Source organism: Hypanus sabinus, chromosome X1 (assembly GCF_030144855.1).
Source record: "Hypanus sabinus isolate sHypSab1 chromosome X1, sHypSab1.hap1, whole genome shotgun sequence".
Taxonomy (NCBI): domain Eukaryota; kingdom Metazoa; phylum Chordata; class Chondrichthyes; order Myliobatiformes; family Dasyatidae; genus Hypanus; species Hypanus sabinus.
Window position 1 is genome coordinate 6,878,530 of NC_082738.1, and position 16,584 is coordinate 6,895,113.

Below are 16,584 nucleotides of genomic sequence, written 5' to 3' on the forward strand. Positions count from 1 at the left end.
TCAATACAATACTGGGAATCTCTGACACCTGCAGAAAACTAGCAGTATTTGGACTCCTGCTGTGTTCATGGTGCTGAATCAACCTGGCTGGGCATAGTCTTGTGATCTTACACTGGAGAAACTTGTTCAGCAAAACTAAGTGCAATTCATCCAGATTGCAGTTCCAGGTTAATATGTGATAAAGCTTAAGCCTGACTCACCAGGACTGAATGCTTTGTGCAGTTGAATCAAAAAGCATTAGCTATCTCCCCCCCCCCCCCCCCCCCCACCCCGTGACTGTTTTGCAGTTATCACAGAGAACTGGATACCATTTTGGATTGGAGCATGTAGATTCCTCTCGTGTGCTGTGGGAATTCTGATTGTATGTTTGCTGTCATTTTATGTCATTAATTTTTTGATTTGTCTCTGGTACAAACAACACTTGTTTGCAGAGAATAATGGGCTTTGAGCCTGCTCCATCTTATGGCACTATTTGATATTCATGACCTTGATCTTGTTATCCTCTGGCACTTGGGCTTTGTACCAACTCAGTGAGTATCCACGGTGCCGATCTGTTCAGCAGAATTTAGTTTGTGCCAGTAAATAATTGCTCCTGATTACATAGAGTTTTGGGTCATTCAAAGTGGAAACAGCCATCTTGGACCATCACTTCCATGAGCAATAAGGCCCATCTCCACTAAGATTATGTCACTCATTATTCTGCATCCCCATCAACTCCTCTTCTTCCCCACCCCTCACTCTACTCACTTTTCATCATGGTCATCTTGCACTACAGCATAGAAACAGGATCTTTGATCTATCTTGTCTGTGCTAGCCTGTTTTTCTACTAGTCCCATCTACCCACATCAGGACTATAGGCCTTCGTACCTCTCATCATGTACCTATTCAAACTTAGACCATCAGGTAAAGGAGCAGAGCCAGGCCATTTGGCCCACTGAGTCTCCACCATTCAATCATGGACTGATCCAATTCTTCCAGTTATCACCACTCCCCTGCCTTCTCCCCATACCCCATGATGCCCTGGCTAGTCAAGGACTTATCTATGCCTTAAATGTACCCAATGACTTGGCCTCCACAGCTGCTTCTGACAACAAATTCTACAGATTTACCACCCTCTGACTAAAATAATTTCTCCATATCTCTGTTCTGAATGGAAGTCCTTCAATTCTGAAGTTGTGCCCTCTTGTCCTAGAATCTCCTACCATGGGAAATAACTTTGCCTTATCTAATCTGTCAGGCCTTTTAACATTTGGAAGGTTTCTATGAAATCCCCCCTCATTCTCCTGAATTCCAGGGAATACAGCACAAGAGCTGCCAGATGTTCCTCATATGGTAACCCTTTCATTCCTGGAATCATTCTCGTGAATCTTCTCTGAACCCTCTCCAATGTCAGTATATCCTTTCTAAAATAAGGAGCCCAAATCTGCACACAGTACTCCAAGTGTGGTCTCATGAGTGCCTTATAGAGCCTCAACATCACATCCCTGCTCTTATATTCAATATCTCCAGAAATGAATGCCAACATTGCATTTGCCGCCTTCACCACCGACTCAACCTGGAGGTTAACCTTTTAGGGTATCCTGCACAACGACTCCCAAGTCCCTTTGCATTTTTTGCATTTTGAATTCTCTCCCCATCTAAATAATAGTCTGCCCATTTATTTCTTCCACCAAAGTGCATGACATTGTATTTCATTTGCCACTTTGCCTATTCCCCTAAACTATACAAGTCTCTCTGCGGGCTTTGTTTCCTCAACACTACCCGCTCCTCCACCTATCTTTGTATCATTGGCAAACTTAGCTACAAATCCATTAATCCCATCGTCCAAATCATTGACATACATTGTAAAAAGCAGCGGTCTTAACACTGACCCCTGTGGAACTCCACTGGTAACTGGCAGCCAGCCAGAATAGCATCCCTTTATTCTGACACTCTGTTTTCTGCCGATCAGCCAATGCTCCACCCATGCTAGTATGTAATTCCATGGGATCTTATATCCTCATGTGCGGCCCCTTGTCAAAGGCCTTCTGAAAATCCAAGTACACCACATCTACTGCATCTCCTTTGTCTACCCTGCTTGTAATTTCCTCAAAAAATTGCAGTAGGTTAGTCAGGCAGGATTTTCCTTTCAGGAAACCATGCTGGCTTTGGCCTATCTTGTCATGTGTCTCCAGGTACTCCGTCATCTCATCCCTAACAATCGATTCCAACAACTTCCCAACCACAGATGTCAGGCTAACAGGTCTAGTTTCCTTTCTGCTGCCCCCCACCCTTCTTAAATAATGGAATTTATTTGCAATTTTCCAGTCATCTGGTACAATGCCAGGATCTATTGATTCGTGAAAGATCATTGTTAATGCCTCCGCAATCTCTCCAGCTACTTCCTTCAGAACCCGAGGATGCATTCCATCAGGTCCAGGAGATTTATCCACCCTCAGACCATTAAGCTTCCTGAGTACCTTCTCAGTCGTAATTTTCAGAATCGGGTTTATTATCACCGGCATGTGATGTGAAATTTGTTAACTTAGCAACAGCAGTTCAATGCAATACGTAATATAGAAGACAAAAAAAATAATAAATAAAATAAAAATAATAAATAGGTCAATTACAGTATACATTGAATAAATTAAAAAGTGTGCAGACAGAAATACTGTATATTAAAGTGAGGTAGTATCCAAGGGTTCAATGTCCATTTAGGAGTTGGATGGCAGAGGGGAAGAAGCTGTTCCTGAATCACTGAGTGGGTGCCTTCAGGCTTCTGTATCTCCTACCTGATGGTAACAGTGAGAAAAGGGCATGTCCTGGGTGCTGGGGGTCCTTAATAATGGACATTGCCTTTCTGAGACACCGCTCCATAAAGATGTCTTGGGTACTTTGTAGGTTAGTATCCGAGGTGGAGCTGACTAGATTGACAATTCTTTGCAGCTTGTTTCGGCCCTGTGCAGTAGCCCCCCCCCCCCCCCAATACTAGACAGTGGTGCAGCCTGTCAGAATGCTCTCCATGGTACATCTATAGAAGTTTGAGTGTATTTGTTGACATGCCAAATCTCTTCAAACTCCTAATAAAGTATAGCCGCTGTCTTGCCTTCTTTGTAACTACATTGATATGTTGGGACCAGGCTAGGTCCTCAGAGATCTTGACCCCCAGGAACTTGAAGCTACTCACTCTCTCCACTCCTGATCCCTCCATGAGGATGGAGGGATCAGATGTGTTCCTTCGTCTTACCCTTCCGAAAGGCCACAATCAGCTCTTTCATCTTACTGACATTGAGTGCCAGGTCGTTGCTGTGGCACCACTCCACTAGTTGGCATATCTCACTCCTGTACTTCCTCTCGTCACCACCTGAGATTCTACCAACAATGGTTGTATCATCAGCAAATTAATAGATGGTGTTTGAGCTATGCCTAGCCACACAGTCATGCATATATAAAGAGTAGCGCAGAGGGCTTAGCACACACCCCTGAGGCGCGCCATTGTTGATCATCAGCGAGGAGGATATGCAATCAACAGTCTGCACAGATTGTGGTCTTCCTGTTGGGAAGTTGAGGATCCACTTGCAGAGGGAGGTACAGAGGCTCAGATTCTGCAACTTCTCAATCAAGATTGTGGGAATGATGGTATTTATTAAATGCTGAGCTAAAGTCGATGAACAGCATCCTGATGTAGGTGATTGTGTTGTCTACGTGGTCTAAAGCTAAAGCCGTATGGAGAGCCATTGAGATTGCATCTGTCATTGACCTATTGTTGACGATAGGCAAATTGCAATGGGTCAAGATCCTTGCTGAGGCAAGAGTTCGGTCTAGTCATGACTCACCTCTCAAAGTATTTTATTACTGTCGATGTGAGTGCTACCAGGTGATAGTCATTAAGGCAGCCCACATTATTCTGCTTGGGCACTGGTATAATTGTTGGCTTTTTTTCAAAGCAAGTGGGAATTTCTGCCTGTAGCAGTGAGGGGTTAAAAATGTCCTTGAATACTCCTGCTAGTTGGTTGGCACAAGTTTTCAGAGTCTTACCAGGTGCCATTCATGCTCTCATTCACTGCTTAACCTTCACTTCCCTGACACTCTTGAATGTCCGGTACACTGCAGATGTCTTCCACTGTGAAGACTGATGCAAAATATGCATTCAGTTCCTCTGCCATCTCTGCATGTCTTAGTACAGTATGTCCAGCATCATTATCTATTGGTTCTATATCTACTCTCAACTCTTTTACTCTTTATATACTTAAAGCTTTTAGTATCTTCTTTGATATGAGTCACCAGCTTCCTTTCATAATTCATCTTTTCCTTCCTAATGACCTGCTTAGTTTCCTTCTGCAAGTTTTTAAAAGCTTCCCAATCCTCCGTTTTCCCACTGGCTTTGGTTTCCTTGTGTGCCCTCTCTTTTGCTTTTACTTTGGCTCTGACTTCACTTGTCAGCCACAGAGGTGTCCTCTTTCTATACAATAATTTGAAATTGATCCTGCCTTTCCCACTTCTGCTGTTGGCTCGTTCCACACTTGCACCACCGTTTAAGTGGAAAAAGTTCACCTTCAGATTCCCCTTGTATTTCACGTTTCACCCTGAACCCATGACCTAGTTCCAGTCTCACCCAACCTGAGGGAAATAAAAGCCTGCAAGCATTCATCCTATAAATACCCCTCATTATTTGGATACAATTATAAGATCTCCCCTCATTATTCTGAGCAACAGGGAATGAAGTCCTAACCCATTCAATCTATCCATGTAACTTGGTTGTAAAGTCCCAGTAACACCTGTGTAAAATTTCTCTGCATTCTTTCAAGCTTATTGATATTTTTCTGTAGGAAAGTGTGCAGTTCTACTCACAATACTCCAAATTTGGCCTCACCAGAGTCTTGTACAACAGTGTAACGTCCCAATTCCTGTACTGATTTCCTTGATTTATAAAGGCAAATGTATCAAAAGGCTAAAAGTTTTCTTGAAGACCTTGTCTACCTGTGATGCTTTATTTGTCAAGCACCTGGATTAGGGGCAATTTACAGATCCACTTAACTTGCTAACCAGCACATCTTAGGCATGTAGGAGGAAACTGGAGCGTTTGGGGAAACCCACACAGTCTGTGCTCATTCATCTTTAATATGGCAGCACTAATATTGTCACGAGGGCCTCTTTACCATCCATTAAGTCACAATTGTTGAATATGTTGTCAGCTTGTTAGCTCTCTGTCCTCTTGAATTTTGGTTCAAGTCTCACTCCTTTAAGCTGCACTGTCAGAAGCATTCTCTTTCAGGTGGGGTATTAAAGTGAGGTACTTTTTTTGTTTTGAAGGTGTGTGGAGGAGTTATCCCCAGTGCCTGGTAATATTTATTCTTTAATCATCACTAAACAATATCTAATTACTACCAGAGCTTGCTGAGTGGATTTCCTGCATTTTTGGTGACCGCACTTCAGCAGTATCTCATGCCTGTGAAGTGTTTTGTGATGTTCTGAAATGGACATGAAATGCATTCTTTCACTTCTATAAATTTTGTTAGTGCTTTGTAAAATACGAAGTACAAATACTCAGGATCAATTTAAATGAGGGATATGCTGGAAAGTAATTTTGTTTGTGTAGATGGGCACTTAATTTTCCCAGAAGCTGAAAGCTTTCACTAGTTCTATAGGTGATGGTGACTTGTGTAGTTTTAAAGTGTGATCTTGAAGTTTATGTAAGTTAATGCATCATTGAAACAATAATCTAACTGGATCCCATTACTTCTCACAGACCATGCAAGCAGCGCGTTGTCCCACTGATGAATTGTCGTTGACCAACTGTGCTGTTGTGAATGAAAAGGATTTCCAGTCTGGCCAGTATGTATGGTATTTTTTAAATGTTTGTCTGCATGTGTTTTTGCCTCTGTGCCTCAAACAACTTGCAAAAAATTAGACAGCATCAAATACATCTTAATGTGAGGATAATAGCCAGTATATAAAAAAAATTCAACAATCTAACTGGGTAATTCTTATGAAAAGCTTCGTCTAAAGTACTGCCTGGAGTAGGGGGTGACGAACATATGGCACATGTGCCCAAGATGGTACATGCAAAAAATTGTTCGCACACGGCATGCAGTGCTGCCTTTGATTGTTTAAACGCCACCCATAATATTAAAATACATGATTATCTTAACTGCCAAATGAAGCAGCGAAAATTTTTTTCCAATTCTTTTAAAAGGTTGACATTAATAATTTTTGAGCAATTTTCTAAAATGTTTCATCTATTTCAATCTGTCTCTTATACTTTCATTAATAGTAAAACAATATATGTAAATAAGCAACAGGATGCGCCCTTTTTCCGTAAAGCCCATAATCATTATTATGAATTCAGTAGTGATAATCTCTGTTTAACATTACTGTTTTACGTGAGAGAACTATTTTAGATAATTGACAACTTAGGCACACACTCTCAAACAGTTTCACCACGCCTGATGCAGAGTTTAAAAGTATCAGTGTTGGAGTTGTCCAGAGAGATTTTTTTTTACCTTTTCAGTCTTTGGCTCAAGTCAAGCTGAATGTGAATGAAAGCAAATCCCTTCTCAGCTATTTAATCCCATGTGCATGAAGTTTTAGTTTTAGCCTGATCCCAAAGAGTAGGTGGCCTGAGCATTTCTTTTAGCTACTGTGAAAATTAACAGGTAAGGGGGGTTTTCCACTGGAATCTAATGGGTTGAGGTGAATGTTGAGACACAGCAGTGTTGGTATAGAGAGCCAAAACGGGCAAGGAGCCCTTTTGTTTAATTGTACATTGCATCTTAAAGATGATTAGAAAAATGAAAAAGCAGCTTATTTTTAAAAATTTGTTTCTTTGCCACCCACTATTTCTCCTGTTTACTCTTTGGGTACTGACTAATATCAGGTTGATGGTCATTGAATGGTTTCAAGGTGTTGCAAATTTGCTCCTCTGTAGTTGTCATAATGTTCAGAAACCAGCCTTTGGCCCACCAGTTCCATGGTAGCTCCTTTATGCTAACCCCACTTACCAACACTTGGTCCATAGAAATTTAAACACTTGTTTAGAAACTCATCAAATGTGTGAATCTTTCCTTCCACCTCTTCCCCAGGCAGATTTTAACCATCCCCAGGAAATAAAGTCCACCGGGTTTTGCTCTGTCCCCTGAGACAACCCTTCTCACTATCATTTTTGTGTGAACTATGAATTTGTTACAATGCCTCCTACATTCACATCTAAACTATCAATGCACATAAATTGTGCACATCCCTGATTAGAATGACAAAAACTTCTCTCAACAACCGCTCATTTCCTAACATAACTGAGTCATTTTCAGTTCCAGTCACCAACCTGCCTTGGATCCAATTAGCTCTAACATTTCAGATCAGTTTCCTGTCAGACCACTGACTGAAGTCACTGTAGACTACAATTTCACAGCCCTCATCAGTATGCCCTGTTTTTTTTCTTTAAAAAAAAGTCCAATTGATTGGATGGGCTGTCCCCATAACGCAACGCTGGATAGCTTTAGTTAATTCCTGCTATTCCAAATATAGATTAATCTTAACCCTCAGAATTTATCCAAAAGCTTTCATGCCACTGATGTGCTGTAATTACCTGTCATGTCTGGGTCGGTGAGGGTCCTTCATGATGGATGCTGCCTACTTGAGGCACCAGCTTTTGAAGATGTCCTCAGTTGTGGGGAGCTTATGCCATGATGGAGCTGGCTGAGCCTACAATCCTCTGAAGCCTTTTCTGATCCTATGCGTTGGCTCCTCCAAATCAGACTGTTATGCAACCAATCAGAATGCTCCCCACTGTTTCTCTGTAGAAATGTGACAGTCCTTGGTGTACCAAATCTCCTCAAACTCCTAATGAAGTATAGCCGCTGGTGTGCATGCTTTGTGATTGCATCAATGTTCTGGGCCCAGGGTCAAACTTGAGATGTTGACACCTGGAAATTTAAAACTGCTTACCCCTTCCACTGCTGATCCCATGATGAAGTCTGATGTGTGTTTCCTTGTTTTCTTTTCCCCTTCTTGAAGTCCACTTTCAATTTCTTGGTCTCACTGATGCTGAATGCAAGGTTGTTGCGGCACCACTCAACCAGCTGATCTATCATTCATTGAAGCAGGTAGGAACCTCTGGCTGCAACAATGAGAGATTGAAGATGAACACACTTGCCAGTTGGTTGACACAGGTTTTCAGTACCCTACCAGGTACACTATTGGGGCCTGATTGAAGCCTTTTGAAGCTTCACCTTCCTAAAGGATGTTCTGATTTCTGTCTCTGCAACAGAGAACACAGGATTACCAGATAAACTGGCGATTTTCACAAGTATTGTTTTAATCTCCATTTCAAAGCATGCATTGAGCTCATCAGGAATTGAAGCATCACTGTTAATTATTGCTGTTAGGTTTTGCTTTATAGGAAGTAATGGCTTGCAAACCCTTTCACAGCTAAGTGCATCTAATTGTATCTCTAACTTCATAGGGTATTGCTTGTTTGCTCTCATGATGTCCTTCCATAGGCCATACCTGGACTTGTTGGCTTTGGGATTGCCAGCCTTAAACTTCACAAATCTAGCCCTCAGCAAACTGCAAATCTCACAATTCATCCACAGCTTTTGTTTTGGGTATGTTCTCGAAGGCACACACTCATCCACTCGTGTCTTGATAAAGTCAGTGATGGTTGTGGCATATTCATTCAGATCTGAAGATGAATCCCTCAATACAGCCCATTCCACTGATTCAAAATAGTCCTATAAGTGCTCTTTCACTTCCCTTGACCAGACCTTCACCAATCTCAGTCTTTGCCCATATGCTGGGAGTACAAGTACAGCCAGCTGATTGGATATACAACAGTGCAGGCATGGGATAGCATGTTAAGTATTCTTGATAGCACTGTAACAGTCATTAAATGTGTTGTCTCCTCTGGTACCACAGGTGATGTGGTGGTGGTAGTTTGTTAGACTTTTTCAAACTGGGAAGGTTGAAGTCTTCCACAATGATGGGGGAGGCACTTTGATGTGACTGCTGTTAATGGCGCCTGGCGTAGGTCTGGGGTGGAATGTACACAGCAACCAGCATGATGGCAGAAAATTCTCTAAGGATAGAATGGCTGACACTTGACCGCAAAATGATTCATTTCGGGGAGGAAGGCAGAGAGAGAGCCACTATGTCTATGCACCATGATGAGTTTATCATGAAGCAAACACTGCTGCCTTTACCTGACACCACTGTCTGGCCATGTGGTGAAAGGTGAAGCCCTCGGGCTGAAGCACTGTCTGGAATGCTGGGTGTGAGTCATGTCTCTGAAGCAGAGTACACAGTAGTCCCTCTGGTTTTGCAATCTTGCTCTGAAGTCTTTAGTTTTACTCTCCAGAGATAGAACATTAGGTAAGAGGGTGGTTGGGTGTGATGTGTCAGGATCCTCCATTTCTGCTTTACCTGCAGCCTTGCTTTACTGATCTTTCTCAGACAATGGAGACTGTAGCTGCCTTGGGTCCCAGTGGTCTGCCGTTCCTTTACTATACAGATTTTAAATATCAATGAACAACATGAAATTATGTTGTTTATTCCAGCATCTCTGGTTGCAGATTTGGACTGCAATAGTTCTCAACAGAAATAATTTGATGATTCCCATGAGCTGCAAACAAGGTTGGCACTTTGGCACCATCTTTCTCCAATGGAATATAATTAATTGGAAAGAGTTCATACGAATGGTTGGAGAACTGTTTTGGTCCCTTGATGGGGGAGAGGGTAAAGATAAAAGAGCAGGTGTTATTTATGGAGCCAGAATGCTGGGAGTCATTGGGCTTGTAATGAATATTGGTAGCTAGCCTCTTCCCTGGGAGGAGATGTCCAGAAAGAGAAAGGAAGATACATATTTTAAATTGGTTTGAATCTCGATATTTAGTGCTGTGCTGTTGATTCCAAAAAGATAAAATCAAGTTGTATTTTTAAACTCAAGCTGCTGTAACCTATTAGATTTGCCTTTGGCTATGGCCGTTCCTGCAGCTGTCTGAGTTTTAAACTATTGAAAGACAGTAACTTGAGATCCTCAAGCACTTTGGGCATCAGGCAGGAACTTTACTTTTGTTTGTAGGTTTGTTTGCTGCAAGGAAAGGCAGGAATAAGTTGAAGTGTAGGCAAACTTGGGTCAAGAGTCAGCTGCTATGTTAAAAAACCATATGCAAAGGCAAAGTTCTCCACTGAAGAAGATTTCTGCTCTCGAGTCTCATTTGTCATTTTGTCTTCCAGAAAAGAATGCAATCAGGTACAATTTGCTTCAGTTTTTGTTTTGGAGTGTTACATTTCACTGTCAAGTTTACTTGCTGTAAACCTTCAGATGCAAGCTATTAATGTAATCAAAGGTAAAATATGGATGGCTTTGTTTAGAGTTTTGACTTGCATATGCAACCCAGTGTCGTGTAGCCATCTGCTTTTTGAAAAATGTGATGCAATTATTATACTTTCTTCATCATCCTCATCAAATGTTGAAACTGAATCAGAATTGGGTTCACTATCACTGACATTGGTTGTGAAATTGTTTTGCAGTAGTGTGGACTGTAAACATACAAGGGGAAGAAACAGTTCTTAAGATGTTGTGTCGACTTCAGGCTCCTGTACCACCTCCCTGATGGTAGTAATGTGTTGAGGACGTGTCTCTTTTGGTGTGGGTTGAAAATTATGGCATTGCCTCTTGAAGATGTCCTTGATGGCGGTGTTGTGCCCATGATGGAACTGGCTAAGTCTTCAACCCGTGGTAGCCTCTTGCAATCCTGTGAATTCGAGGCTGCCAAACAGATGGTGATGTAAACAGTCGAATGCTCTCCACCATATACCTTTTAGAAATTTGCAAGTCTTTGTTGACATGCCAAATGTACTCAAATTCCTAATGAAATAGAGCTGCTGGTGTGCTTCCTTCATAATCACATCAATGTGCTAGGCTCAGGAAAGATTATCTGAGATGTTGACGCCCAGGAACTTGAAGCTGCTTGCCCTTTCCACTGCTGACCCAGTGATGAGGACTAGTGTGTGTTCCCTCAATTTCCCTGTCAATGGTATCCACAGTCAGATCTTTGGTCTTGCAGGAGTTGAGTGTGAGGTTGCTGCAACACCACTCAGCCGATCTAACTCCTGTACCTTTTGTTGCCTGAGATTCTTCCAATGATAGTGGTGTCATCTGTGAATTTATAGATGACATTTGAACTGTGCCTCACCACAGCCTTGAGTGAGAGAGAGTAGAGCAGTGGGCTAAGTGCACATCCTTGAGGCATGCGTGTGATTGAGGAGAAATCAATCTGTCTAATGCTGGTTATTTGGCATCTGACTATCAGGCTAGAGCAGGGAAAGGACCTGGCGTTGGCTTGCCCAACTCCTTTACTCTGATATGTCTATAATTTAAGGACAACGTTAAAATTATAGGTCCATGGTTTCATTTTTAATTTTTTTAAAAAGGAAATTGATTTTCAAACTCTTGGTAATAAATGCATTATAAAAAATGGGGTGAATTTTAAGTTAATTGGCCTTGGCACATTGAAGTTCATTGCACCCAGTGGATGTAGTTGCATGTTGCAGTCAGGTGATTAGTTTCACTTCAGTAGACTTTCAAGACTTTCCATCTCACAGTGCAACTGTTTTTTTTCTTTTTCAATCTTTTTATTGAGTTTCATATAAATATAAAAAAAACATAACATAATAATGAATAGGTTATGAATACAATAGACTTGAAATTACATTAATAATAAGATAATAATATCCTATTAAACATCAACAAAAAAAGTACATTAATCAATCAAGTCTATATAATTATATATGGAAAAAAACAAAAATAATCAAAAGAAAAAGAAAAAAAAATTGAAAATATATAAAAAAGAATATATATTGAAAAAAAACACTAAACTAAACTAACATGGGCAATAATAACAGTTTATAAGTATATGATAGTGTCAAAGAACTCCGGAACTCCATACCTGAACAAGAATAAGCAGAGAGAAGGTCTGGAAAAGGCCAAATTAATTCATATGAAAATGTCGAATGAACGGTCCCCAAGTTTCTTCAAATTTAATTGATGAGTCAAAAATAGTGCTTCTAATTTTTTCCAAACTCAGATAAGAAATAGTTTGAAAAAGCCACTGAGACGTGGTAGGAGGATTTACTTCTTTCCAATTTTGTAATATAGACCTTCTGGCCATTAATGTTACAAAAGCAATCATTCGTCTAATTGAAGGAGAAAACTGATTACCATCCTCATTTGGTATACCAAAAATTGCAGTAATAAAATGAGGTTGTAAATCGATATTCCAAATTGAGGAAATGGTAACAAATATGTCCTTCCAATAGTTATGTAAAGCACAGTGCAACTCTTCTGCAGCACTTTTCATGATTTGTGCACTCTTCATGAAACAAGCCAGTTATTCCTTAGTTAACTGTAAGAGGTGCTCAGACCGAAATACGCAAAATAATTAATAATTTTGATAAAGCAAAGTATTATTTCCCTCGCTGACCAGTAACTTGATAGTTGCATTTGAAATAACCACTAAATCAATAAAGGTGAATTGGGACACATTTTGTCTCTTAAACCCTGGTATGTTTCAGATCAGCTATGGATACAAAATTGTGATTGGCAAATAAAAGATGGATGAATATTTGCAAGCTTAAAAGGATGCGAGGCGAACAGGACTTCACAGATTTCAAGGAGCTGGCACTGGTTAAAGTTCTATTAAGTTCTAATTCCACAAACATCTCACCTTTCGTTGTTGGCTGGTAGGATGAGGATCTGACTGATGCTGCTTTCTCCCATTCACTCGTCTCTGGTTGTGCTCCCTATGGAAACAAAGCCTTGGGGACTGCTTAACTGCTACTTGTGGGAACTTGATCATTACATTAGTTTGCCATTTGAACATCCATGTGTAATGATATATTTGTATTCACATGGACATAAATTGAGTGTTAGTTACTACATTTTAATTGCTCTTAGAGGTTCTGGTGGTGAAGAGCAGTGAATTTTGCACTTTAAAGGAATCTCAATCTGAATCAGGTTTACCATTACTGATGTATGTTGTGAAATTTGATGTTTTGTGGCATCAATGCAATACTAGACATTAAAAAGTACTATAAGTTACAATAAGTAAAAATGCACTAGAAATAGTGTGGGTAGTGTTCATGGACTGTTGAGAAATGTGATGGCGGAGATAAGAAGCTGTTCCTAAAATACTGAGAAATGTGATGGCGGAGATGAGAAGCTGTTCCTAAAATACTGAGAAATGTGATGGCGGAGATGAGAAGTTGTTCCTAAAATGCTGAGTGTGGGTATTTGAGCTCTTATACCTCCTGCCCAATGGTAGTAATTAGTAAAAGGAATGGTAGTAATTAGTAAAGGGCATGTCTTGTATGGTGAAGATCCTTAAGGACAGATGCTGCCTTTTGAAGATGCCCTTAATGGTGGGGAGGTAGTGCCTGTGATGGAGCTGGCTGAGTTTACAACCCTCTGCAGCTTCTTTTGCTCCTGCACTTTGAAGCCTCTATACCAGACTGTGATGCAACCAGTCCAGTACATCTGCACTCCTCAGTACATCTGTAGAAATTTGCTAGTCTTTGGTGCCATGGAGCGTAGCACGATGCTATTACAGCTCAAGGCATTTCAGAGTTCTGTTCCAGCATTATTCTGTAAGGAGTCTCTCTGTATGTCCTTGTAGAATGTTTCCTCCCACAGTCCAAAGATGTACCAGTTGGTAGGTTTGGTCATTATCAATTGTCCTGTGATTAGGCTAGGGTTAATTGAGGTTGTGGGGTTGCTGGAGCGGTGTGGCTCAAAGGAACTACTCCGTGTGGCGTCACTGAATAAATACCAAATTTCCTCAAACTCCTAATTGAGTGTAGTCACTGGTGTGCCGCCAACATTGGTGTCATCAGCAAATTTATTGATACTGCTGATCTATGCCTTGCCAAATACTGAATTTAAATTTTTTTTCTTTAATTTTGGGGAGGTTATGAAAAGCTTTCAAAGGGGGACCAGGATTTGGGAGAACTCCTTTTTGCTGAATTGATATTTGATACTTCATCTCTGCCTGATATCATGAATAATTGGCTTATTTAAAACCATGTGGGGCAGATACAAGATTAATTTTTGTAGAAGAACCAAATGTTATCTAATTGCAGATTTTCTAATTATAAGCTAAGTGGTTTATTATGTGGTTATTTTCATCCTTCTATGAGTACAGGTGTGTATAGATAGACTAATCCCATCTATTTCCCCACAAATGGATGTAATAAAAGGTGTCACATGGTTTGCACAAGAAAATTTGGTATTCAATGCACTTTCTGACATTTGAGCTATACATTCTGTTGTGACAGCTTCCAATGAGCTGTAAATCAATGTACACTTTCAATCCTCATGAAAATACTAATGTTAATTGTATCAGCAAGAAGGGAAACAAGAATAGACCAGTATTAATTCTAATTTCTCCCGAGACCCAGAGGTGTAATCTGATGCTATTTATTTTAGTCACCTGCTGTGCATGATATCATTGTTATATTTATAGTTTGCATTCCTAATGATTTTATTTCCCTTCAGAGTTTTTAAAACATTAAAAGAGACAGTAAAGGCTTGATTTTTGGGATTACACCCTAAGACATAGGACCAAAGTTAGGCTATTCAGCCCATTGGGTTTGTCAGCCATTATATCGTGTCTGATTTATTATCCCTCTCAACCCTATTCTCCTGCCTTCTGCCATTAGCTTTGACATCATTACTAATCAAGAGCTTATCAACCTCCACTTTAAATATACCCAGTGACTTAGCCTCCACAGCTGCCTGTGGCATTGAATTCCTCAGATTTGCCATTCTCTGGCTAAAGAAATTCCTCCTCAGCTCCATTCTAAATGGACTCCCTCTATTCTGAGGCTGTGCCCTCTGATCCCTAGATTTCCCAGCTATAGGAAACATTATTTCCGCATCCAGTATCTTGGCCTTTTAAATATTTGCTGGATTTCAATGAGATCCACCCTCATTCTTCTAAACTCCAGTGAGTACAGGCCCAGAGCCATCAAATGCTCCTGGTACATTAATCCTTTCATTCCCAGAATCATTCTTATGACCCTCCTCTGGACCCTCTCCAATGTCAGCTCATCTTTTCTTAGATAAGGGGTCCAAACCTGCTCACAGTACAAGTGTGGTCTCACTTATGCCTTACAATGTCTCAGCATTACATCCTTGCTTTTATATTCTAGTCCTCTCAAAATGAATGTAAACTTTGCATTTGCCTTCTGAAACAATCTTGGAAAGATGAGATAAGCAGTTCAAGTTAACAGTGAACTGATTCATGGCAGTTGTTAATGTGAATAGCTTTATTGTTATGTGCATGTTCAAAGTAAATTTATTATCAAAGTACATGTATGTCACCATATACCACTCTGAGATTCATTTTCTTGTGGGCATACACAGTAAATCCAAGAAACATAATAGAATCAATGAAAGACCACACCAAGCAGGACGTACAACAACCAATGTGCAAAATATGACAAACTGCATATACAAACGAAAATACAAAAATAACAAATAACTTAGCAGTAAATATTGAGAATCCGAGATGAAGAGTCCTTTAAATTTGTGGCGCTGCTGTGCTTTCCTCATAATGGCACTTGCATGCTGGACCCAGGATAGATCTGCAATGATAACGCTGAGTAATGTAAAGTCACTGGCCTTGAACTTCTGATTTCTCCCACTGAGGAATGGCTCTTGGACCTCCAGTTTCCTCCTCTGGCAGTCAATAGTCAGCTCTTTGGTTCTGCTGGCATTGAGTGAAAGGTTGTTGTGGCACCACTCAGCCAGATTTCCATTCTCCCTCCTATGTGCTAATTTGTCACCACTTTTGATTTGGCCAATTGCGGTGGTATCATCAGTAAACTTTTATACAGCATTGGAGCTGTGCTTAGCCTCACAGTCATAGGTGTAAAGTGTGTAGAGCAGAGGGCTAAGCACACAGCCTTGCACTACACCTGTGCTGATAGAGATTGTGCTGGAGAGGTTTTTGCCAATCCAGACAGACTGGGGTCTGCAAGTTAGGAAATCGAGAATCCAATTGCACAAGGAGTTATAGCCAAGGCCTTGAAGCTTATTGATTAGTTTTGAGGAGATGATATTGAATATGCCCAAATGTTCAAGGCTTGAGTGAAAGCTAATGAAATGGCATCCACTGGACCTGTTGCTTGCTGGACCCAGGATAGATCTGCAATGATGACGCTGAGTAATTTAAACTCCATAAGCAAATTGGAGTGAATCCAAGTAGCTTATCAGGCTGGTGTTGATGTTTCATCACCAACCTGATAAGCATAGTGCTTCTTTTGGTGTTTTGTCACAGCAGTGGCCCATCCCAATGAAAACATATGTTTCTAACAAATAAACTGTCTTGTGCTAAATGGTACTAGGTTGGAGTGAATAACAGCACGTAGTATTAAAAAGTATTTATTTATATTTATTGATTGAGATACAGAGCAGAATTGGCCCTTCTGGCTCTTTGAACCATGCCACCCAGCCCCCACCCCCCCCAATTTTAATCCTAGCCTAATCACAGAACAATTTACAATGGCCAATTAACCTATCAGCCAGTACATCTTTGGACTGGGTGGCTT

The 16,584-nt window shown here is 40.6% G+C and overlaps 1 protein-coding gene across 1 annotated transcript in view; it reads left to right on the plus strand.

Annotated features, from left to right (window-relative positions):
• LOC132384552 (vesicle-fusing ATPase) overlaps positions 1-16,584 on the plus strand; it is a 277,249-nt gene that overhangs the window by 17,393 nt on the left and 243,272 nt on the right. Inside the window, exon 2 of the mRNA XM_059955720.1 lies at positions 5,729-5,814. Coding sequence (XP_059811703.1) covers positions 5,729-5,814 — 86 coding nt within the window. The remainder of the gene's footprint in view (positions 1-5,728; positions 5,815-16,584) is intronic.